The 25531-nt window shown below is 39.1% G+C and overlaps 1 protein-coding gene across 3 annotated transcripts in view; it reads right to left on the bottom strand.

The window, feature by feature from the left end:
* trappc9 (trafficking protein particle complex subunit 9) overlaps nucleotides 1-25531 on the bottom strand; it is a 192056-nt gene that overhangs the window by 136407 nt on the left and 30118 nt on the right. For all 3 annotated transcript variants that reach the window (XM_029513915.1, XM_029513913.1, XM_029513914.1), the window contains 4 exons: nucleotides 17309-17394; nucleotides 11859-11985; nucleotides 11606-11738; nucleotides 7472-7635 (listed from right to left, as the gene is read on the bottom strand). In XM_029513915.1, coding sequence (XP_029369775.1) covers nucleotides 7472-7635; nucleotides 11606-11738; nucleotides 11859-11985; nucleotides 17309-17394 — 510 coding nt within the window. The remainder of the gene's footprint in view (nucleotides 1-7471; nucleotides 7636-11605; nucleotides 11739-11858; nucleotides 11986-17308; nucleotides 17395-25531) is intronic.

A 25531-nucleotide genomic window follows, 5' to 3' on the forward strand; every position in this document is an offset into this window, starting at 1 on the left:
CATCAGAGTAACGATGCTGCAAAGGGAGGGTGAGAGGTGGTAATACAATAATAAAACATTGGTAATTGGTAGGTTGTTAGCAGTCTGTACAGCCATCTGTGAAATGGTGATCAAAGGTATCACACTGGTGTGATCAACTTCATCTCCCTTTTTATTTAGACTTGAGGAAACATTTTACACCTGTCATTATTACCTAATGTCATACTTTCACATGTGAGCTGATGTGGTTGTTTTAAAAAGCTGTTAGATTTTAAGATACAAAATAAAATGTAATTTAAATGTGATTTGAAACCTAAAGAGTCTTGTCTTCCCACTTTTTTTCCTAGATGTTCTATGATGACCTTACTAAACAAAAATTGTACACCAATATGGTCCTAACTGTAGAAGAGTGATGTAAAATATATCTATATAGTATAGTTATATATACATATAACTATCAAATCTCATATATGCTGAATAAACTATAAAGATTTGACAAATTGATCATATCCTTTGACTAATAATATTCTAATTTCCAGAACAGCAAGAGCTAAATTGTAACTAATAGGAATGCTTAAATAACAGCTATATTCATGACTTCCATATTGTCATATTATTGCCATATTTTACCTTAATAAACACATTATTGGGTTTTAGGTGGGGCTAACAAAGAATCTAATAAAGTATAAAGAACTATAAGCAACTATTTAGTTGGTGCTTAATAAACATACAGCTATGCTCTGATTCATTGCATTGAAACTGACTTAACATCTATTATAACCTGACTTTCAGCAAATAAGCGACATATTTAAAACCATTGAAAGAGTTAAATCACAGAGCTTAAAACAACTATCTTGCAAGTGTACCAACTTGATCAAGTGATTCAATGTTAGAAGAATATTATCTACAACCCTAAAAGAAACATCTAGTGGCCAACAGTGGCATATGGCTGTTTAGAGGATAATGTAACTTGAATCCTTGTGTTTCAGCAACTTTAAGTGCAAATCATCCAACCTAAGGATGTGATGTGACTTCAGGGTGCATTCTCAGTATTATTAGGGATTCTCCAGTGGTTTAAGATTAAGGTTGCAAAGGAAGTAGCAAATAAAAGTTATTCTTGATGAATTGCAATGTTCTAAAAATGGAAAGAGAGAAAACCGATTAAAGAGTTTAACAAGTATTCATTTCTCAAATGCAAAAGTTTAAGTGGGTGGTTCCTCATCATTAATGGAGTGAAGTGGAGAAAAACCAGTAAAAATCAGACCAGATTAAAAATACATATTAATTAAAACGTGCCACTTTCTTTAAGGGCTGATCTTACTTAAAAAACTGCGATTGAAATCGCAGCACTTTCAGAAATTACAGCAACAAAAGAGAAAAGAACTGGAAGATGAATTGCCCAGGTTGTGTTGTATCCAGCTATTACGCCTCGGAGCAAACATGTTTTTAGGCTTAGGTGTCATTTTCTGGCATTTTTGTTTGCAGAAACAAAATCAATTAAAGCAGCAAGCAGCGATGAACAGGACCTCACAACTGCCTGCACAACTTTGAGTGTCCACAAGTCCATCAGTTTTACGTCAGGCGGAAGTGTACAATGTGGAGAACACAAATTGGACGATGTTTGCTTAATGAGGCTGACTTCCTGTGTCCAGGAGGTGGCGCTCTGTGTGTGACTCAGTATCGACACCTGGACCTTTCATGTGACAGTCTGAATGTAGAGAACACAGCCTGTAAATATCATGTAAATCTGATGATGTTTGCGTTACTAGGCTGACCTCCAGTGTCCAGGAGGTGGCACTCGGTAATGACACAGAGGGGTTCGGGGCAGCACTTGTGGTGAATTCAGGCCTGTGTATGCTGGAGTTGTGTAGACTTCCTTTTTTATGGCGAAACCTGGCAAAGCTTTAAAAATTCACCACCACACCACGCCACGCCATGCCAAGCAGGTACAACTTATTAAAAAGATTTTGATAGTTTTACATCTTCATGGTCTTGGGATGATACTGAACGAACATGAAGCAATTTGGATGAATACTGTGGGATGAGTTTGTTAAAGTACAATGCGTGGAAATTGCGTGAAAGTTGGCAAAAAATCTAAAAATGGCCGAATTCCTGTTGGAGTGCGGGTTATGAGTTTTGTGATATGTTTAAACCCCGAAAAATGCCCTCAAAGTAGCGGAAGAAAATTAATAACACCAAGGGATCGAATTGGGCTCCCGCACTGTCGAGTGCTTGGGCCCTAATTAAAAGTTGGGAAGTGTAAACTTTCTTATTCAATTATTCAGACTTTAAAACAACTTTTGCAAAGCCTTATAGAAAAAAGAGATATACAAAGCTGCACTGCAGAAGGAGGTATAGTCCAATATGTGCTAATTATCAGCCTACAGGACAAGCTGGGAACAATAAAGCAACTCATCTAACAGCTTTCCAGGGTCACTGTGGTTGGCTTAAGACAAGATGAGGCTCTGCGTCCATACAGTGTTAAGTAATGGAAGGTGAAAAAATATGATCAGTGTGATTCAGGGCTGTTGACTGCAACAGATCTGCCACGGCAGCTCTGAGTCACACCTGAAACAGAAAGGACGCAATGACTCCAGCAGACAAGTTGATAAAGGTTTGCACTTTATATAAACCCCTATATCTGATGAGAGGCTGCGGGTCAGGAGCCGAGGTTGTCAACTAATCAGAAAGTTCTTCATTTGATTTCCAGCGCCTCCACTTACAAGCCATGGGTAGACCACATTTAATTCACAGTGTCATTGAAATGTAGGACACAAAGTGATATACGTGACGTGGTTTGCACAGTGCAAATGTATTTGGAGGCAAAAAAAGATTAAATAAGCCCCCCGTTTTTATGTTAACCTATGTATTAAAATAATGAATGAAAATGGCATTTCACAACATCAGACATTTAAATGGCAAAACAGAAAAGGTCAATTAGCTCCTAAATAGGAAATAATGATAGACTAAGTAGAGCCAAGTGAGTTTTTTCTATACTGGATTCTTCTCTTAGATGATAAGCTCACGCAGCTTAATAAGACCTTGGAAACGGGCAGCATACTGCTCTTTATTTTTTGAATGTATGCAAATTGTGCAACTGTCTGCCACGCAACATCTCAATACACTTCAGGCATTCCTGAGGGCATCTATCCATCCATCATTACAAAAAAAAACAAAAAACAAATCTCCAGAACAATGGCTGCTACTAACTGAGGTAACGCTGCTCATACATGCAACATTAACAAAAATCATTTCAGAGCGAGAGTGTAGAGACTATCGGGAGATCTGATATATCACCTGTCATTCTAGGCCCAGCAAGAGGAGGCGGGAGAGATAGGAAGAAGAGAAACATTTCCTAAGACAAATGCGTTAAAATCCAAAACTTGATTTGAAATAACATATAAAGTCTAAAATAAACATGCTGTTGTCTGTGCACCTGGTCCTGGTCAATTAAATTCATAAATGATAAAAACAGTATTGAGATATTTCCTTCTTGTTTTCATTTTCTTTGTGGAACTGGTAAGCTTTCAGATATGTTATCTTGACACATCCTTTTCTTCCGTAAAAGTTGCACTCATCAGATAAGCAAGCTGCCACGTCATTCATTCATATAACAGTAGTGGATGGAAACACATGCATTCGTATTTATCCTTTATCTTCTCTCTGGAAACGTGGACGGAAATCACAATATATTATATATATATAAAATTTCTTGTAGCATCTCACTGTGATGACACCCATAGGTCTGTGAGCTGGAATTTTAGTTTGTAATTTGGCGCTCGCCATCTTGCATTTTGTGTGTGGTACAGACTGTTAGTCACAGGGTAGCCTGCGCTGCTTTATGCTCTATTGTTGTACTGTACTATTGTTGAAATTTGAGATTTACACCTTAAACACATTTGGGAAGCATTTACTGAGCTAATAAATCAAATGAGAAAAAGAGACATTTTTAAATAGACAGCACATTCTGACTTCTTTTTCAAATAGAAGGAGTGACACTGTGATGGTCTTTAGATAGAATGAAGGTTTAAGGCTCTTCACCATTGAGGGGGGGGGGGGGGGGGGGCAAACAAATAAATGCAAAGACCTGAAGTTAGGAGTTTGACATTTTGGTTTTTCCCATGACTGCAAATTTGTAACTATTATGAACTTGGAATGGAAACAGTTTTAGGGTAAAAGCTGAGAGAAGTGATGTTCATTCATTCATTCATCTTCAACCGCTTTATCCGTTTCCAGGTCACGGGGCTGCTGGAGCCAATCCCAGCTCACATTGGGTGAGGGGCAAGGTACACCCAGGTTGCCAGTCCATCACAGGGCCAACACACACAAAGACAAACAAACACTCACGCTCACTCACACCTACGGTCAATTTAGCATCACCAGTTAACCTTTACATTCATGTCTATGGAGGGTGGGAGGAAACCCACGCAGACACGGGGAGAACATGCAAACGCCACACAGAAAGGCCCCAGGCCGGGAACCAAACCCACAACCTTCTTATTGGGGGGGACAGCACTAAACACTACGCCGCTAGAACGAGAAACTGTCTTAAATGACTAGGATTGTTTTGCCATGTTGTCATATTATTCAAAATGTTTCCATTCGTTCTCAATAAAAAAAATGCCAGATTTAGGCTATTGGAATAATTTGGCATAGTATTTCATGTTTTGTTTTGTTTTTTTATGGTCAGCTTCATTTGATAGTCAATGACACCATAGCCCCTATACACGTAAATCCAAATATAGATTTTTAGTCATCCGAAGTCTGGATCTCAGGTTTTCAGAGAAAAAAAAAAAAAATGAAGACGACTCCCATGATCCCATGTAATTTCATGCCACCCATTGTCTTTTGCAGAGACTCATTTACCTAGGTCAGATATTATAAACTTATACACTTTATGAAAACAACATACCACTAAACTTAACCTAAAATCAACTATATATAACTATAAATATAAATAAAGCATATGCATGAATTTAGTGGAAATCGTTAGATTTATTTCAATTCATTTCAAGTCATATTGGCTGAATACTTTGGACATGAGTTATAAAGACATCATCCGAACTCTAAATCAGAGAGTCAATTTTCTTTTCTTGTCCACACAACACACAAAAAAGATTCCTGAGGAGGCTAAAGTGTAGTTGCAGCCTAAATAATTTCCAACTATTACAGCAGTTCTATTTCAAAGAAACCTCGTTTGAACTAGAGAGACTGCATTGTAGTGTGGAGTCCAGCCACCAGAAAGCAGGGAGGTCACGACCGGTTCACTGAACAAGTGTCTTCAAACACTAGGCTTTTGTCAATTAGACTCCTGCAGTATTTAGCATTTACCATTAAGAGCTGAACTAGGCTTTATACAGAAATTTCCAGACGACACTAGAAATACACAGCAAGTCTTTCACCACACTGTCTCTGGGCCATAAAATCTTCATCAGGGCTGGTCACCATCTCTGCCTTGCATAGAGTCACTGACATGTTTGTTAGACAAACACATGAATAGTGACACTGACAGAAGCTGTGTGGTAGGACAAAGACTGTGAGTATTAACCCTTGGACAGAGGATATGTTATTGAGGTTTGCCTTCAATTAAACACTGAACCCCAAGGCCACTTTGGAAATGTCAGATCAATTCCATATATATTGCTCCTCATTCTGTGCAGACAGGGAAGGTGGGGGGGGGGGGGGCATCGACACAAGCAGATTCTTCTAAACAGAGGACATTCAAATACCAGGTCAATAACAACACTACACCTGAATACAACACACTGCACAAAAATATAATCTGATGAAATACACTGGAGTAACACGTTATTGCAAACACTGAACTCTAACTGAAAAGATGAAGCTTGGTTGAATCGCCAAAAGAACTGTTGTTCATTCAGATGGCCAATACGATGCCTAACCAGTCATCAGCTGAATTCAAGTGATCGAAGATCAAAGGCAGTGACAGCCGCTGTTAGATGATAATGATTTACAGCAATCATTATTTTCAAAAACATTTAATTCATTTATTTAATTCAGTTCATTTTAGGGTTCCTTAATGTAAAAGTGAGGTATTTCATTGTTTTATTCTTCTTTTGCTCACAGAGAAGACAATCAAACTTGGCTATCTTCAGGATGTAAAAGATAAAACTAATTTTGAACCTGCAGAAAGCTTATTACCATTCCTTCATACGAGCTAAGCTCATTTTCAATCATTTCATGTACCCTCATAACTATAGTTAATGCCTGGAATGAAAGAAAGAAACGTGACGACTTGCAGTGAGAAATTTCCATAGATACCAAGAGCCCTGTCTTAGAACCAGCACCAAGCACCAAGCAAAAGTCTTGCCAGTTTCAAGTAGACACATTAGTCACTTTCCTGTCCAACACCCATGGTGTGTGAATAACAAATGCACTGGGCATAGTGGTCTTTAAATGATGCGCGGTTCAGTCTATTGTTGTCTTGAGGGAGCATAAAACCATTCTGTGATTAGTAGATGGCACTCTGATTAATAACTTGTGTGTTACAGCCCAAGCATACCCATGCATAGTTAAAACACAGAGTAAATCACTTTGGAATGTGTCTTGCACTGAGAACATTTTTTTCTGCCATTAATCCAGCAGACGTAGATTTGAACACATCCAAAATATACTGGCCCCTCCGTAAAGAGTATGCAATTACATAGTTAGCCTTACAGAGACCCCTAGCAAGTTGAATTTCATTGGTAAAATGCCATGATTCCGAGATAACAAGATTGTTGTTACCTTGCCATATTTCTCTTCCAGATAGATGTAAGTATTATATGTCTGGAAATAGAAGAAAATAAGTTGGTTTCTTCCTACTGTTGAAATCAGCTTTTGGTTGTTGAAGGAACATATATTTCTTCTAGACAGGTAAATAAATAGCTGACAATACTAATATCGACTAAGGAGCAATATAAGACTCCACTACCACTATTCTATACAATAAACTTGTACTATATTGTACACACTGCAGCTGCCAGTGGGCTGATGTGTGCCATCTACAGGATAAGAAAATTACAGCTTCCACATTGCTGACATTTGTGCTACCATCATAACTTTCTCTGTACTGTACTGGATTTTTTTTTTTTTTTTTTTTTTACACAGACAATGAGACAAAGACAAAAAAGCAAGTTGCAGAAACACAGCGGGGAGAGGTGGACTGCAGAGATCTGACAGCCCGAGCAGGTGTTGTACAAAGAGACAGAACAGAGAGTTCTGCCCGTAGGTCTGAGTGTGACTGAGTGGTTGTTGGTCTCTGTCTGTCTCTGTGGTTTGGCCCTGTGATGGACTGGTGACCTGACCAGGGTGACCCCACCCTTGCTCAGTGTGAGCTGGGATTGGCTCCAGCAACCCCCGTGACTTGGAAGAAATTGAATGAATGAATATATTGATGCAAATTCCTTCTTAAGTCTGACATAAAAATTCTGAACTTTATGAAGTAAAAGTGACACACTTTGCTTTGATGCTGTTGACGGGGGCCACTAACCTTTAGTGCTGACAATCTTGGAGGTGAGTTCCAGCGTCTCAATGTCCTCAGATCCAATGTTCTCCAGGGTGATGGTCAGCTGCTGGGTCTCTCCATTGAAAAGCTGGACAGACACAGTGCTGGATAGCTCTTCTTTGGACATGGGCTGAGGCGGATGCACTGACCTGTTTGGGTTTGGAAAGCAGGAGGAAATGTACAGGGAGATTTAGAGGATTTGTTGCCTTAATTCTGTTGGCAATAAAGTTTTTAAGAGAATTTTTCAAAATAGGTGTAAAAACAGAAGAAATACTTGATTTGATTTTTAATTTGATGATTTTCAAACATTGCCAGAATGATTTGATGAGGGCTTTTGAATACCGTTCAAATACTGCTTTCTATTATATGAGGGCTTTGCCACTCAATTTGGGTTGTAGGTAAAGTATTCACCATGAGAAGATGACATACACTTTCAGACATGTTTAACAAAATCGACCTTTGTTTTGTTGACATTTCTTAAAGATGCCTAATGTATCCTGGATATATTTTAGAAAGTCTCCCTTATGTTGCTATAACTGGACAGTGCATCATGCATAATATTGACAGGACTCATATTATATTAATTGGCTGAAGCTGTATTCACTTAAAAAAATTATAGTGTGTACTGTCTATTAATAACTTTGGAATAATTTCATAGCCATTTAAAGATGCTGTAAGTTTTTATACTGGTAAACATGGTCCAGTGGTGGTTGCTTGAAAAGAGTTGCCAAGCCATTGCTGATTTTACAAGTCAAGAGGTTATCGTACACCCTCTGAGCGGGGCTTCATCTTCAGAGCAGACTTGAGGCTGCATCGACGAGATGGGCTGGCTGACTAGCATGCTAACTGCAGTAGAAGATAGGATCAAGACAAGAATGACAGTTTCCTTCTTTGGACGCACCTAACATAACAAGTCGAGGAATGAAATCCGATGCTGGACTTGAGGTGTTCCTTCTGGACTGGTAAACAGCTGTTCAGAGTAAAGCTGGCAAAAAGAGCCAAACTTAGCTTAAATAGCTCCTTTAAACGGTATGCTGAATCATGTTTAGCAATAAAATGCTCTTGCACCTCTGTTTGTCACTAACATTATGTCTGGCAGTCAGCAATACCATCGTAAAGGACGTTCATCAGCTGTCACAAATCCAGTGGACCAACATTGAGATGGCTAAATCTTACAGGTACTAGGTACTACAAACAACACTGCTGCACTTTATAAGAAGGACCAGAGCAGACGCTACCTGCTCAGGAGACTGAAGTCTTTGGAGTGCAGGGCGCACTCCTAAAGACCCTCTATGACACTGTGGTGGCATCAATCATCTTCTATGGGGTGGGCCGCTGAGGCAGCAGCATCTCCGCGGTGGACAGGAAGAGACTGGACAAAGTTATTAAGAAGGCCAGCTCTGTTCTGAGATGCCCCCTTGATACGGTGGAGGTGGTGGGAGGGAGGAGAATGATGGCCAAGCTGTCTTCTCTGATGTACAATAACGCCCACCCCATGAAGGACACCATGGCTATTATGGAGAGCTCCTTCGGCGACAAACTCCTTCACCCCAAGTGTGCGAAGGAGCGATATCGCAGGCCCTTCATCCCTGCAGCTGTGAGGCTATATGACCAGCACTGCTCCCAGCAACCCCCCCACTCCACCCCACATTCTTCCAACCTGGACAATCCGACAAACTGCACCTTAACGTCCAACACTGTCTCATGAACACTACCAATTATACATTTAATTTCTATTGTGTGAAATATACATTCATTTATTATATGCAATAACAATATAATCTCTGGTATATTAATCAGTACCAGCATTTCTCATGTAAATAATGTAAATCAGTTATTATTTGTATTGTTATTATATATTTTATCTATTATGGTTATTTTTGGTGCCTATTATTTACTGCACATATTCTTCTTTTTTATTCTGCTTTTCTACTGACTGTTTACTTGCTGTTGAAACAATGCAAATTTACCCAATGTGGGAAAAATAAAGGAATATCTTATCTTAAACTAAACATCTGCAGCTGCCACTCTGTGCTTTATAGAACTGCAGCCATCTGATTTTACAAAGTAATGCAAATAACGGAGCAACAACTGTCGAAGATAATGAAAGATCAATGTGGGTGCCCGTCTACACCCTCAAGAAATGTCCTCATATTAGGATATGTATACCCTTAAAATGCAGCAAACATTATGCCTGAGTTGAAATGTATGTCATCAACAAGTGTCTTTACTTTTTGTCTGACTTTGAAAGCAAGTGAACACATAAAAATCGCTTTGAAATGATACTGGAATTTATGTACTTGTGGTCAATGTGTTTCAGAATGTTTAAGAGAACATAAAAAACAAACAAAAAGGTTCTAAATAATTGAAGTTAATCTGTAATGCTGGTGTCAGTGATTTAAGAAAAAGAAGCTGTCAGTACTCATGTTTTGTATTGGAGGCAGGAAGATATCCAAGCAGACAGTAAAGCACCTGTTAGACTGAAGTCAAAGCCGGCAGTCTACCTGTGGGCCCAGTGAGAGGACCCAAGGGACCACATATTACATTTTCATTGTTTGCTTCACGCGTCTGCTCCAGGACTTGTTCAGCACAGTAGAATAAATCATTTCTCACATCCAAAACTGCTCAAATGCTGTACATACAGACGTTACCTAAATGGTGGATTTTGCTGTCAGAATGATTTACAGCAATCCAAAAGGGAAATCAATGTGTTATTTTCTGGTAGTAATAAGCTGTGATTTCTCCTCTCATGTCCCTTATTTTCAAAATTACATTTCACCTTCACAGGATATACAAGGGGGCAAATTCACCTGCTCTGATGTTGAAGTTGTCAAGGACGTCAGCTATGTATCTGTTTGAATGTACATAAACGTGGGGCATGTTTCAGTAATTTCAACAAAAGTTCCTAGTTGTGCTGCTACTGACCAGGCAATGTCACATACTGTTTTATATATTGTATACTGTAATATTATATATATTATATATTGATTCACCAAGCACACATGGTTTCATTTCATTTTATAAATGAAACTATTTGATCGTCATTGTATCTTTACATATCTAGTTTTATATTGTCATCAGAAATAAGAGTTAGGTTACAATCCATCCTGAATCTGGTGCTGATCTAGGTTCCAAGTGTGAAACTCAAGCCCGTTTTTGATTAGGCAAGATTCAGGCAGAATGAGGCATTGCTAAGATAGCAGCAGTGGGATGGCCCACTGACTTTATTTAGAAATATGGCGACACCACTGACGTGTATGAAAGCCTTTTCCATAGAGGATGAATGTTCTTACTATAAGATTCCAGTTTTGTTTGAACAGCTATAATGTGCATCATATGTGAGTGATACAATTAACTCATTTAAAATCTTCTGATCATAAACAGACAGATAACTAACTGACTGTATATACACACTTCATAACCTGAGCAGTTACCTTTTTTTACTTGTTAGGAAATTGAGCATCAACACCATTAATGTACGCTGCAGTCTGTGAGGACTGGAGCAGAACAATGACACATCTTTCATTGTTTCGGTTCTGCACTCCAGCACAATGGATGTGAAGTGAAATAATGACTATAAGGTTAAAGTGCTGACTTTCATTTTTAAGGGTATTTGAGGATGTTGACATCAAACGTGGGTGAACAGAGAAGGACTCACTGCCCTTTTTATATTTTTATGGTAGAGCTGCTACACTCATCAGTACAGTCACCTGACTTCAACTAACTCAGCATGTGTTGTCATTTACTGAACCAAGCATCCAATGGCACATCAAATATAACATAATTATTTAAGATTAACTAACTGTTCCTATAAAATCCAGAATAGATGCATAAAGCATCTACAATTCACACAATTATTTTTTTCACTCATGTTGATGTAAATGAACATGTTAATACTTTAATCCTAGATTGATTGCCTTTCAATATATTTAAGTAAAGAGGAATCTGCCATCCAGCTTGTGGACGGTAATGTAAATTTGACAAGCTGGTTCACTAGTTCATCAATTTCGGCCGATCTGCTATGATCCGTAGCCCAGTCCAGTCAGTGAGCGGAAATGCATTGATGTTTTGTGTAACCCACAGCAGTCATAAAGCAGATGTGAGTTAAGGGTTTTGTACCGTGGTAGAGATGTGCTGAGCTGAAGGCGAGGAAGGGAGGGAATGACCTCCACCAAGCACCCAGTAGTCTTTACAGCAGGCAGACCCTCCAGCAGACAGTCACTGGTCACACCAAACACTGACGTGTGGTAACCTGGGCCCATGATGATACATTAAGGTGCAGTGAGGTGAGGCTAATGTTACTATCAAGGATAAAAACACAGAGACGTGTAATGTAAGCAGCTCATTGATATTTGTTTTCAGCTGGACTCACCATTGACAGTGATGTTCCCAGCCGTGCGTGGAGCACCAACCAGAGTGACAGGATATAGGCCAGACTCTGCAGGCAGGGACAGTGCAGCAGGCAGAGATTCAAACTCCACTCCAGATGTCAGCAAACCCTGAGTACAAGCAAAAACATTTTTATGGTCAACATATAAACATTTCCGCATATCCCAAAAAGAGAGACAAGTAGGCAGCAGGCAGAGATTCAAACTCCACTCCAGATGTCAGCAAACCCTGAGTACAAGCAAAAACATTTTTATGGTCAACATATAAACATTTCCGCATATCCCAAAAAGAGAGACAAGTAGGATTATTAGGACTGCACACAAGGACTCAGAGACAAGACGACCATTCTATTGCTTTTCCATAAAACTGTAATGTCACTGTGAGGTTATACAGACAATTTCAGAAGTCATCAGTCATTCATCAGCAATTACTTATCTTTCGATACTTTTAGATATTCATTGTCTTTTTTAAAACATCAATCTTAAATAATTTCATTTAATCTAGCCAAAGGAAACACAAGAGATTGATAAAAGCCTATTGAGGTAACCTTGAAAAAACATTCTTCTTTATTCTCTAGTCACAGCGATTGCCGGCTTGGAGGTGATAGCTGGCAATACCAATTGACAAAACAATGGCAATCTACTGTACAAGGGACCACACATTTTTAAAAGGCAGAAAAATGCCAAGTGCACTGATGAATAACCGACACAATGTGCACTCCATGACATTGCGGCCACAACAGGAAAAGAAGGGCTGTGCAGCTGTCTGATCCCCCAGTGCCAGTTTAGTGTGAAGCATCTCGGCTTCCAACTGTTTCATGTGCTCCATCATTTTAATCCACCCAAGATATCCTCAGGATTGAATCGCTGTCAGTATGAGGCGGCCATTTCCACAGAAAAATGAAAAAACAACTGTTCGTCGCAGGAAATGGCAACTGGAGCCACATATACCTAAGAAGTTACCGAATGCAAGTCCAACAGCTCACAACAGAGAAGGACAATGGATCAGACAGCATTCACACTGGGCACTGCTGAAAGTAAAATATCCATAAACTAAAACTACAGTTTTTTATTCGTTAGAAAAATCCTGCATGGCCATCCAAAGTGTAACTCTGAGCCATTTAAATTAAGATCACACAGTGAATTTAAATCAACTCCAAAAGCTCTATAATACATACAAAATAATAATAATATATACTCTAAGTGTTATTCTGCTCTGTCAGAGCTATAACTTCTGCAATTTACACATCACTTTATTAATATTGGCAACACTGTACTCAAAATAAGAGGGTGTGACCTGAGGTGTCAGAGATCAGATCTATGAGATTTTAGTAATCCAATTTGGTTGTGATAATTATTAAGAAGAAGGACGTGAAGGAAGTGGGAGCTGTTACACTGGGGGCTGGTACAGGATGTTAGTTTGGGACAGCTACAGGATTTTAGAGAGAAACTTTACCTGTAAGATCTCAATATTTTAAGCCAAAAAAATGTATAATAAAATAATAAAACTGAAATACACCGAGGTAGCACAGTGGCATAGTGGTTAGCGCTGTTGCCCACAAAAAAGGTCACATGTTCAGTTCCTGGGCCTGTGCTTGCTTGGGTTTCTTCTGAGTGCTCAGGTTTTCTCCCACCGTCCAAAGGCCTCATGTTTGGGTTAATAGGTGACTAAATTGTGCGTAGGTCTGAGTATGAGTGGTTGTTGGTCTCTGTGATGGACTGATGACCTGTCCAGGGTGTACCCTGCCCTCAGCCAGTGTGAGCTGGGATTGGCTCCAGTACCCCCCGCAACCCGGATAGAAGAATGAATTAATAAATTAAATCTAAAGTCAGTATTGAAAAACACAGGCCATATCTGTACATCATTTGTAGTCAGAACAGACCTGTGTGCCTTAAATGTTTTTGTTAAATGTGTGAACGTTGGAATAACTATATTTACATTCCAAGTACACAGCGGCTGGTTGCACAGGGCAGACTGAGGTGATGTAATGACTGCATCAATCGCTAACAGCAGACACTACCTCACTGGAGGGAAGGCTGAACCTCTGAGGTGCCACGGCTAAGATTTAAACTCTCCTTGCTTTCACTTCAGGACATTATACATTGTTATTGGCTTGCAGAAGTATCACTGTTAACCTATTGGAAATAGTTCATTTGCATTCAGCTTTGAAAAGGTTAATTAGCCTGTTTCATTAACAGTAACGATTAGAGCATGTGCAAATTAACTGGATTGTTTTAACTTGTGAGAATCGACTTCATAGTGCAACAAGTATGTAGTTAACCTTTTGTTTTGCTGAAAGTAATGCTATGGGCGGCGTAGAATTATCATTTATGATGATGACAGTTTATTTGTTTCAGCAGATGTGAGGTTCTGTTAAGGTTTAGGTGGGATAACCCCTTGCAAAACCTAAAGAAGAGGAAACATCAGATACCTCAAATTCAAAAAAGGTGATGAAACATTACTTTTAGGAAAGAAAATCAAAAAACAAGTCAAACATTATAATTTGCTGTTTAAAAAAAAAAATCATGCAAAGAATGACAGTGTCCCATTTGAAAATGGAAGGTGGAGGTTGTGGTAAAAACACTTTAATAGACAAATCAATAAAGCACAAAGAAAAGCTGAGTATTACCACTAAAATGTAGTGACTGCGAAGCACTGCCTGTCCTGCCAAACTGCAGGGTCACCTTGGTGACGGAAGACGGATAAGTGACCTTGCATGTGTGTGTTTGTTTCACAGTGTGCTTCTGCAAGTTGGTTTATATACCAGTGGATTATGACTGTGTAGGTCTAACAGCAGTCACTTTGTCTAGGGTACAGAGGAGCTCTTGGCAGCTTGCGTCACCCTGTCTGTCTCTACCTGCGTGACTCTACAAACCACCTGAGGTTCCCAGCTGCTGTGGAGCTGGTAAGGGTGTCAGTCTCCATCTGTGACGTGATCGATTCACCTGTAGGTGGGGAGGAATTAACGATATCCTTAGCACTACTTGGCCTCTGTCCGATTGTATCACCTCACGTTGACTTTGCAAACTGGCACCTCCTAAAATTACTCACCCTGAATGCGAAGGCAACTGGGGTGGAGATACTGCAATTCCTGCTCATTCTAGCTTCCATTAAAGGTCCTGAAGCTTCAAAATGTTTGGGCATAGTTGTTAAGTCAGTATTTCCACGTGTGTAAGGGTCAGCAAGGCTATGCATAACATAATAATTGTGTTCATGCCAATTTTTTGTGTCTACAACCCATGGGTACCAACTAGTGGAACATGTGAGGTCAACAATTCATCTTTAGAACAACAAAACAAATAAAAGTAAACACAATTTGTTAGTTAAGAAAAGAACTTTCCAAGACTTTGGTGTATATCTTTGAAACGCATCCTCCAAGTGGAGTTTAAGCAGTCGGTCATGAGTATACTGTAGCTGAGGCTTTCCCTTGCTGTGTGTACACAGCGTATAATATTTGCTCTTCCATTTTTCTTCATTTTTAATGACCTCATGGCTGAAATAGGCTACAGAAATTATTAAATGAGAGGAGTTTAGCAAAAAAAAAAAAAAGAAGGTTTCCAGTTCTTTCTTTTATAAACACTTCATGGAAAGTGCTTCGGGATTTGGGCATGATTTGACTTGCAATTTTGATAATTAATGTGTCACAGAACATCTCTATCAGTGGCTGGAGCAGCCAAAAAAAAATAGTGTAAACTCTGTCATTATATCCTGTCTGTTTGGTTTTGTATTTCATTACGATTTCAGTGTTTCAGGGCAACCACTATTGCAGCCAAATTCTAGTGAAATAAAAATTAGCTTAATGGAACTTTAACTCATGAACAACTGGTTGCTGATTTCTCCTCTAGTTTAAACTGTTCCAAACCCCATCGTCACATGTGTTTCCTGTGTCCGTAACACCATGTGCTATTATGAGACATGGCAGAGCGGCAAAATCAAGGAGTGCAACCTGTCCAAGTCCATTTGGCATCAGCTCACACAGCCACTGCAGTTAAGGGGCCTCTGATTCATTTACACTTTGCTACAAAATTTTCACAGCAATTTGTCCTTGACTTTCCAAATAATTAAAGGGCATTGTCACTTTTGATGGGTGTGTCCTGTCCGCTACTTAGTTAAGTTACCCGTTATTACATTCACTCATCTTATGTTGTCCTTCCTGTTTTATTTTGAAAAGTTCCTCACCCTTGTCTCTTTTTCAGGTGTGCATCCTGCCCCCACCCCCTACACACCTGCTCCCTGATTGTTTCTCCCCAGCTGTCTCATCATCCATTGCTCCTCTCTGTGTCTGTGCCAATTCATTGTACCTTTGTTGTCGCGTTCCAGCGTTCAACTCATAGTTCACTCTTCTGGTTTTTGGATTTTCGATTTGCTATGGTTTTTGCATTTTTCCTCATGTTTTTGGATACCTCTCACTGATCTGACTTATCTTCTGTGGTTTGATTAAACAATATTGAACTCTGATTCTCCCCATCTGGTTTCGTGCATTTGAGTTCTTTTCCTGGTTCGGGTTCTAACAGTTGAAAGTAGGCTTCTCTCCCCTAGCCTTTTATTGAACCTGATGACTGTTTTGCATTTCAAGGATGTCCCACGTCACCAAATTCATAAACAGAGACAGCCACAAGCAGGAAGAAAAGCAATTTAATTGGCAATCTTTTGCACTCTTGAACCAGATAAAGTGGCTTAACTGGTGAGTGTGCTTGTATAGTATGTGTGTCTAAGGGACAAAGTACATACATTAGAAATGCTGCTGCAGTGACCAAGCAGCTATTAAGTAATACCATTAAGTTTGAGTCGCCTCTTCTCAAACTTTGTTTTGTACAAAAAACAAACAGAAACCATTGCTGCATTAATTTCAGTATGTAATCACATCTGGCAGAATGGTGTGTAAAACCATAACAGTAATAGCAGTGCAGGGGGCAGAGAGGGGGGTTGTCTGCCTAGTGATGTTCTCTTACTGTGAGGAGTAAGAGGAGGTTGTTCTCACCATCTCATACAATCATTACAGTATTAAATTGTAAAAAAAAAAAAAGGCTTTTAAGGGATTCAGAATGACTCATTGTAACACTTGCCTCATTGTGATCCTAGGTGAGTGGAGAGGGGACTTTTATTCTACCACTGTAACACACCTCCTGAGCTGTGTTAATGAACTATAAAGTCTGATCAATCACATATTTAATTGCTGATTCAGATTTCCCATGTCCAATGGTCTCACTTCTCATGTAGTATCAAGGTAAATGTCTGTTACTTCTTTGATTAAAAGAAATCAGGTTTAGGTCCTATATTAATAAAGCGAAAGCATCAAAGTTCTCAGTCCACAGACAAATGCTTAAACTGAGCCTTAAAACTAGCATTCAGGGCCTCTGGAACTTTAAACATGTACCATTAACGTATGTTGTTAAAAGAAATTTAAAGTTTGGTGGAATAAAGTTCTCCTACCATGTTCTCCACTCGAAGTTCATAAGGCATGGGGTTGTACACCATGAGTTGCACTTCACAAACATCCCCTTGAACCCACTGGAAGTCTAGAAGAAAAAGACATGAATGCATTAGAATAAGACGTCAGTGGTATTAAAACCCATTTGTAATTAATGAGCTGAGGGAAACAGATCATTAAGCTACACGCCTGTAAAACAGCCAAGGCATCATCAGTGATAGATGATGTAACCAAAAAAATTATTAAATCTTTCCGATTATTTTTTTATTAATTCAGAAACAACATAAACAATCACTGAAAAAATTCATCCAGTTTATGTTACGCTTCAGTTAAAATTTGCCAGACTACTTTAAAGAAAGAGTTGGACATCTTGGGAGGGTGGCTTCAGAGGCTTCAGCTCGGGCTTTGACTTTGAAGATTGATGCACCTTCAGCAAAAATTTACATCTGACAACCAGAGTGATTTATCTCAGCTTGTCTGATCCTGTCAGATAACAAATTCCCCCTACTGGCATCTTTAAAGTTAAATTGTTGATGTTTCATAATTCTTGTTTAATCTGAAAGTGTAAAAAAGAAAATCCTGTGTTTTTTAAGTAACATGCCAATCTTCTCTTTCATTTCTTGTGAAGGGGGGTTGATTCTGGGACCATTAAGAGAAAGAAATACTATCAATGGTATCAATATTTCTCTCAGCAATTAAAATTTTATAATTCATAGTGAAATTCTGTTATTTTACATTCAACTTCTTTACTACATGATGCAACTTTGTCTTTTTTGGCTAAGTGCTCTGTGTTGGCAAACCCCCGTGTCAATGAAGCACTCTCATTCACATCACTGCTAAAGCTAATGTTCTTTGTGGTTGAATGAGAACAAATCCTACTGTACAGCCTCAATGAAAACTCTTATGGCAAGTTTTGTCCGATCACAGAATCGTGTTAATATTTTGCAATGACAATTTCAACAAAAATATATGGATTTGATGGTATGCATACACTATACATGGTATTGGGGGAAAAAAAAAGGTATGAAGTTGAATTGATGCAGGGGCTGTTAAAGACAGCATACTGTAAGACCTCCAACTGGTCATTGTTAGCTCAGAGAATGAAATTTACTGACCTGTCAGCAGGTGACAATGAGACCAAATTATGTTAGATTCTAATTAAATGGACTTTGGAAAAAAGCACACATAATGGGTGCTTTGTACAAGAAAATGTCATACACATTAAGGAAATATTCAACAAAAACTGACTCAGCCATTGGTTCCTGAGAGCAAGTTGGGTTTTCCATTCCTGGATTTTCCTTCTTGAAGGCGCTATCATTTGTGAATGAGATGTTGAAAGGTGTTGTTAGCCTGAGAAGCTATTTTTGCCCCATCGTAACTATACCATCTCCCATTTTGAGATGTATCACATTCTAGTCCATTTAGAGAGTCCTTTGCTCGAAAGAAACTTTAAAAAGAGGGGCTGAAAAGCCTCGCTCAGAAAGTGGCAGGAAAAACCTGACAAAAAAAATTTATGGAAGGCAAACTGCAACCATCCACCCTGGGAAATTAAGTCAGTCAAAAGAAAGATATCAATAACACGAATGTCTGGAAAACCCACACAACCTTAGGTCTAGCTCACAGGCATGCTCTCATAGCCGACCAATTAAGTGTGAAATACACCTCAAAAAATAGGAAAACAAATTGGACTGCTGCCATCTTATTTGCTTTGCCTCAGTACTAACTCCTCAAGTGGCCATTGAAATTCAGCACAGAGTTCCAAACGCTTCAGCTTTTAAAATCACATTGTACAAAGCTATAATTAATTAATTAAATTCCTAAGTCCAGCTGCATTCGATTCAATTGTTGGCCGGAAATGTTTGAGTTACTGCGTGGCAGTGTGGGTTGGTTAAACATGGACCATGTTTGTTCTCGGTTCCTTAAAACGCAAATCATTTAGTCACTCTCGCCCTGATGTTCTGTGACAGTGTCTACATGAACAGAGACAGAGCTCAGACATGTTTACTGGTGTTACTGGATCCTACAGAGAAATTTTCTGAACAACTATCAGTAGTCTTTTGTCCTGAATAATACATGCTCTGTGCCTGGGCATGGAACAAAAATCATGCGATCCTCTGATGGAAACACATTTCTGGAGGAAAACTTAATAATAATCTTAACTGGATATTCTCAACAGCCCAAATGAAAAACATAAAAAAATAAAATAACTTAAAAAAAAAAAAATGCTTAATCTGTTTGACAAGCAAGAGATACCAATGTTAGAGGCACCAAAGTGATTATGAAAGTACATCTTCGGCCTTGGAAAAAACAAGTAGGCAAAATAATATTGATGCCATTCACTGAGGAAGACAGTGATTTGAAAACCTAAATCCCTGATTCATGAATATTTAAGTAGTCAAGGAGATCACCCAAAGCAGAAACCAAAGAAGTGAAAACTTAACTCGCATGGAGGAACCACAAGTGACCAAACAGATCAATTTACTAACTATGTATTCATTATGTCTGTTACAGAGTATAAATACATGTATAGAGAGCAGACCAAAGCATAACACACACCAGGCTTCAGTTTAAAAAAAAATCTAATTCACAGTAAATCATCTGTAATTGCCCTCAAATTTTGTGTGCTCTACCCTGGCCCAATTCCCCTTCCTCCACCAAGTTCTGCCCAAATCGATTCAGTACTTTTCCCATAATCCTGCTGAAAAATAAACAAGCCAAGAGACAGACATAGGTGAAAACATACGTACATTGCTGGGGGCAAAAAAAAATATATATATATACATTTACAGACTGTCCACTGCTTTAAGCAGCTTACAGCACCATGGTGATGTAGATGTGTTCCCTAGGATGGCAATGATTCAGGACGTCTGGGTTGACTACTCAATTAATGGGGCACAACTCACACATCTCAACAATCAAGAAGTCAAAAACACAGGCCTTTCCAGGTGGAGCTGTACTAGTCCAGGTTCAAGGTTCTGCCAGACAGCTGAAGAGTTCCATAAAGTGGTGCACCGCTTCATCCCTGACCTTCAAGCTGATCATGGGTGCAGTATAAAAAATGGCCCATTAGTTTTGCTCTCCTTGGCCCTGCCTGCATAATAATAATTCCTGTGGTCTATGGGGACTATGAGCCTGGAGGAATTTTCCATAGCATACCATAATTGGCCAGTGGCGCAAATTGGCAGCAAGGCTTCCTGAGACTGGCAACCTTGGCCAAGGGAAACATTCGTCCACAGGGTTCCCCAGACACAGCCAGGCAACACCCTATGTGGTGATGGATTACAAGTGTAAATCTTGATACTGTGCCCCCGCCCCAGAGTGGTCTCTGGAAGAAGACCCTGTTCTATCTTTCATCTTTAACCTGTTTTTCAGCAAGTGAATCCCACTCTGTACGATTGCAGTCAGTTCAGTCTGTAGGTCAAGACCATTACACTTTTTGTCCAACAAATCTCGGCAAGCCCCTCCCCAAGCAAACATAAAGGTGGAAGACAACTCTTTATACTTATAGTTATTGTTCTATTTCAAATCAAACATGATGGAGTATAGGGAAAAAAACAAGGAAAATAAGTCTGTTTCTCCATTGAGGGCTAGATTAAACAAAATTCCCCTGCCTGTTTGTCCATATACCAATGTAACAAATAGCCCATCACCCCCATTAGAGTGAATGAATAGCTGCAGACTAGAATGTTCTTAAAACTGAATCTCAGAGCAATTATAGGGAGAACAACCTCCCATTAGACGGCCCCTTGTTTGATGGCTGAACATCAATCTGATCCATAGAATGTGACTTAAAGAGCAAAAAAAATACTAAGTTTTTTATTCCAGTGTCCATACACCTCAATTGCCAGAGTCAAGCACAGAATACTAAAGACTTTGGTTTCCCTGTCAGTAAAACTTCTGTACCTATGTGTAGAAGTAGGTTCAGGCTAGTCAGCATAACTTGTGTCTGGGGAGGATGTGGGGTCTGACCACCCATTTAGGGACATAGTTAAAATTATCTGGAACAGGAATATGTTCAGACCCCTGTATTGCTGTTGTCCAGAACTTCTTAAGTTTGAAACACTGCTTGTATCTTCTGTGCGTAAGTTTTGTCTCCTTGTGTGTTTACTAGATTGTTGTTCAGAGTGCCTTTAAGTAAAAACCTCCATTACATTCTTAGTTGTGACAAGGCAAATCTGGTGCTGGCTTTACCTTAGTTAAAAATTTCAAGCTGCGATAGGACATTGAAAAAAGGAAAATAAAACCCTTTAAACTGCCAGAAACCTGAATTAAGCTTTTTCTCTACAAGCTGACTACAACTTGTTACATGCAGAAATGTATGTTATTTGGCACAATTTGTGTACTTCACCAACAGGTACTTTGTTGCCAGCGATCTCCCAGTGGATCTAACATTTGCCCAAACTGTTACCCAAACTTCTGTGCCCTACTGCCTCCATTTAATCATAAGTATTTCTAATCTGTGGTTTTAGATTGTTTTCTTACCAAGTACATTGAAAGAGAACTGTGTATGCTACAAACTGATACTCTCTTTTTTTTTTTTTTATCTAAAGCAGCTTATGTACTTTCATGCAGGAGAGGAACTGTGTACCATGCTGTATAGGGGCTTATGACTCATCAATAGGTTTAATTTTAATACATTTAAAGTACAACTTATTGATCTGTCCATCCCTAAAAGCTGTTTGGTAAGCAAATGATGAACCACTGCAGAATTTAAGGGTATTTATATTTTATGCTGTAAAGTAGTGGACAGTGCATAAAATTGTGTAGTGAAACTAAAGCAGACTGTGTTAATTATGTCACACACCTGAGAGACCAGTGTCTTCAGGATTTGCCTGAAAATCAAGTTTTAATATCATTTCATTAGACAAGTTGTATTTATGTATTTATGTTTCTTTACATTAATTGCTGTATGCTCCAGACTGGGTTTACCACTGGAAAAAAATATTTATATACCCTCAAAAGAAAGCTGGAAAATTGTGCTTCAAAGACCCAGGGATGGAGCTTTAAGGGCTTCAAAGGACTCAGAGAGATGAAGGGGGCTCTGCATGGTGTCCCTGGGTCAGCTTTGGCATCATGTTGCTGTGGATGTCTACAACCTGCAGACACACGCATCCAATGCACTGCCACACTCATATTCTCGCTGTGGCTCATATACAATATTAAATTGGACTTTGATGACTGCATCGGAGATTTCATAAACATCTGAAATGGATTCACTCTAGACTCAGTGCAAACAAGATGTTGTTTTTCCGTACAGAAGATTTTCCAGTCAAGCGGGCAGTGATTGATTCCAGCATAGCCTTGAGCCTGTTGCTGCTGCTTACATACCAAGTGATGAATATGCTGTAAGTTTCTTAGGCAGTTAAGGTATACATGAGAGGCAGTCATTAATTCAGGGCTGGACCAGTTAAGGCTGGCTTTATTTACAGTAAATGATGCCAGGACACAAATCTGGGCCAATTTTATTTGTTTACTTGTTATGCAACTGACATGTTTTTCTGCGACCGAACAAATCAATCAGTAGATAAATTTATGAACGGAGAAAGTAGATATTCGCCATACTCATCAAGAGGTGCATTACATGGCTGTGGCTGGACCTTCCACGCAGCCTCACCAGCACCGCATTGTATGGGACAAAAAGCACCTTGTAGCTACTGTTCGGTGGATTCAAGGAAGAGTTCATGGTGGCTCACATGTGGGAAGTCCTCCAGTTCAGAGACACTAAAGTGGCAGCAGCCAGCATCGCGGTGAGGACAGTGGGGGGCGGGCAGAGACACTGGTGGGCACTGCGGTAATCAGCAGAGTGGGCTTGAGTTACTTCTAAAGGACCCAGGACACCTTGCCAAGTCCAGCAAACGCCCACATCTGGGAAAAGAACAATAAGTTGCCATATACTCCCTAACGCTTAGGGGTTACTCAGCAAAAGAGCCCTAAGCCATTTTTCAGGGCTTTTGAATTGATTTCTATTATTAACTACTTTTTTTATTTAATTTTTTTTTTTAAATCTCACGTACCCCCTGGAGTGTCCTCAAGTACCCGCAGGGGTACACTTACCCCCATTTCAGAACCACTGTCTTAAACATATAAGTTGGTAGATAAAACACTTTACATTCGGATGTTTTATGTTTGGTTCTGTTTTTAACATTTTTATGCTTAACATGAGTCACAGTTGTCTCACTCCAGAAACCAGATGGTTGGCAGGAAATAGACAACTTTCCCTTTCTGAAGAATTGACTAGTTGGAAATTACAATAGATTAAACAATAAATATTTTGTCTTCGTCATTTAATTTTACTAGATATTGGAATTAAACTATTTCATTATCAGCGCTTAAATTTGATGTTTAATGTTACAGTACAGAAACCTTTCATCCTAAACAAAGGGCAAAACCTAATAAGTTCATCCTTGGGTCCAAAAGGACCAAAAGGACATTTGTGCCAAAGTTATAAGGAACTAATTTGAGTTGTTTCAGGTCTTCATGCAAACTGCTTTTACCCAATCACTAGATCAGAGTACATGTCAAAGTTTGTACCAAGCGTCAAGAAATTCCCTTCAGGTGTTACCGAGATATCGCGTTTACGGGAATGTGACAGATGGATAGGCTGAAAACATAATGCCTCCAGCCACAGCTGTCTCTGGTGGAGAGGCATTTTGTGTGTGTATACAAACAGTACTCACCAGTAAAGATTACAAATACAAAATTTAAATATAATTGGCAAATGGTAAATATAACCTTGGAATACATTACAACATTCAGTGGAAAATTAAAAACATTTTTAATTTCCAAACTACAATCAAACATAGTTCCAACTTTTGAAGACTGCTGAAGTGGATGATTGCAGGCATATCATTAGAGGAGTGACTGTACCTGGACATTACCTTTCAGCTATAACTCATGTAGTCAACAAAAATAAGCCTGGAGAGGAAAGACTGCACTCACTGGAGTTGTCTCCATAAAGGATCAGTCATGTCTGCCATTAATTAGCACAATCAGGATCAATGAAAAGGGAACTGGAATGTGTCCAAGCACAGACAGCGCTGCTAACGATCCATGGAGATCTTAGTCATCCAGGCCAGGGTATCTCTCATGGCTTTACAAAGGCAAATGGACTTTAGCTCCCATCCAAAAGACTTCTTCAGTTCTGATCAGATGATCCAGTTTGGATGAAACAACCTCAAGAACCACAAACAAATGCAGTTGACTTTGTAAAGTTCTGATATCAAGCTGAAAGTGAAGAAGAATCCACTAAGTTCTAAAATTAATACATAATAATAATACAATCCTATCGACCTGGCTACCTCCACACCAAGTTTGTTTTATGGTGCATCTCTTCTGCTATATTTTGGCTTCCAGTCCACACTACTACTAATGTGTAAGCCCCAAAGACAGCGGAATTTGGAAACACTGTTAACCTTGTTTTAGTTTGACAGCTTGGGGTTGCATTAATGTCTGGATGGTCAAAAAAAAAAAAAAACAAACAAACAAACAAACTGTCACTTACGGACTGAACATGAATTATCACCACCATTAACTGACATTGACCTTGCTATCTTTGCTAACAGCTGTTCTACATGTTAACCCTACGATTAGCTTTGCTTTCCTTCTATATAATATGTTCTGCAACTAATCAGCTGAGCACAACTTTATGTCCACAGTCAGTTGTTGTTTTTTTTTTGTTTGTTTTTTTTGTCTACTCATGCTCTCTTTGAATGCTCGTGTGTGTGCTTGTTAGAGCGAAAGGTTGCTGTTACTTTAAAACACTGTTATTAGAGGAAGATGTAGAAGCCTGGACATACTCTTAGGTGTTTGAAGTTCAGGACTCTATAGGTTGTCGAATTCTGAGGAAGTTACACACCCCTACTATAAAGATGTGTGAATTGAGTGAGGGATGTGGAAAAAAGCCCATTCATTTTAATTTCACATTATAACATCTTCTGTATTGAATTAGTACAAAAGATATACAAGTGTATTAGAAAATCTAAAGTAAATCAAATCAAATCTCAGTGTTCGTAAGTGTTCTTTTTGAATACACGTAGTACTTATCAAGGTCTCCGCCAAGCCTTTGTGCCTGACTTCCGGGTTCTTTTGGATAAAAGCTTCTGATGAATGAGTAAATGTGAAAGTAAAGATTAACTAAAGGAAAATTATTTCCAAGATGCATTTTGTGAAGAAATATACACTAAGTTCCACTAAAAGCAGGTAAAGATTACACTGTCAACAAAATA

Source organism: Echeneis naucrates, chromosome 11, assembly GCF_900963305.1.
Source record: "Echeneis naucrates chromosome 11, fEcheNa1.1, whole genome shotgun sequence".
NCBI lineage: Eukaryota > Metazoa > Chordata > Actinopteri > Carangiformes > Echeneidae > Echeneis > Echeneis naucrates.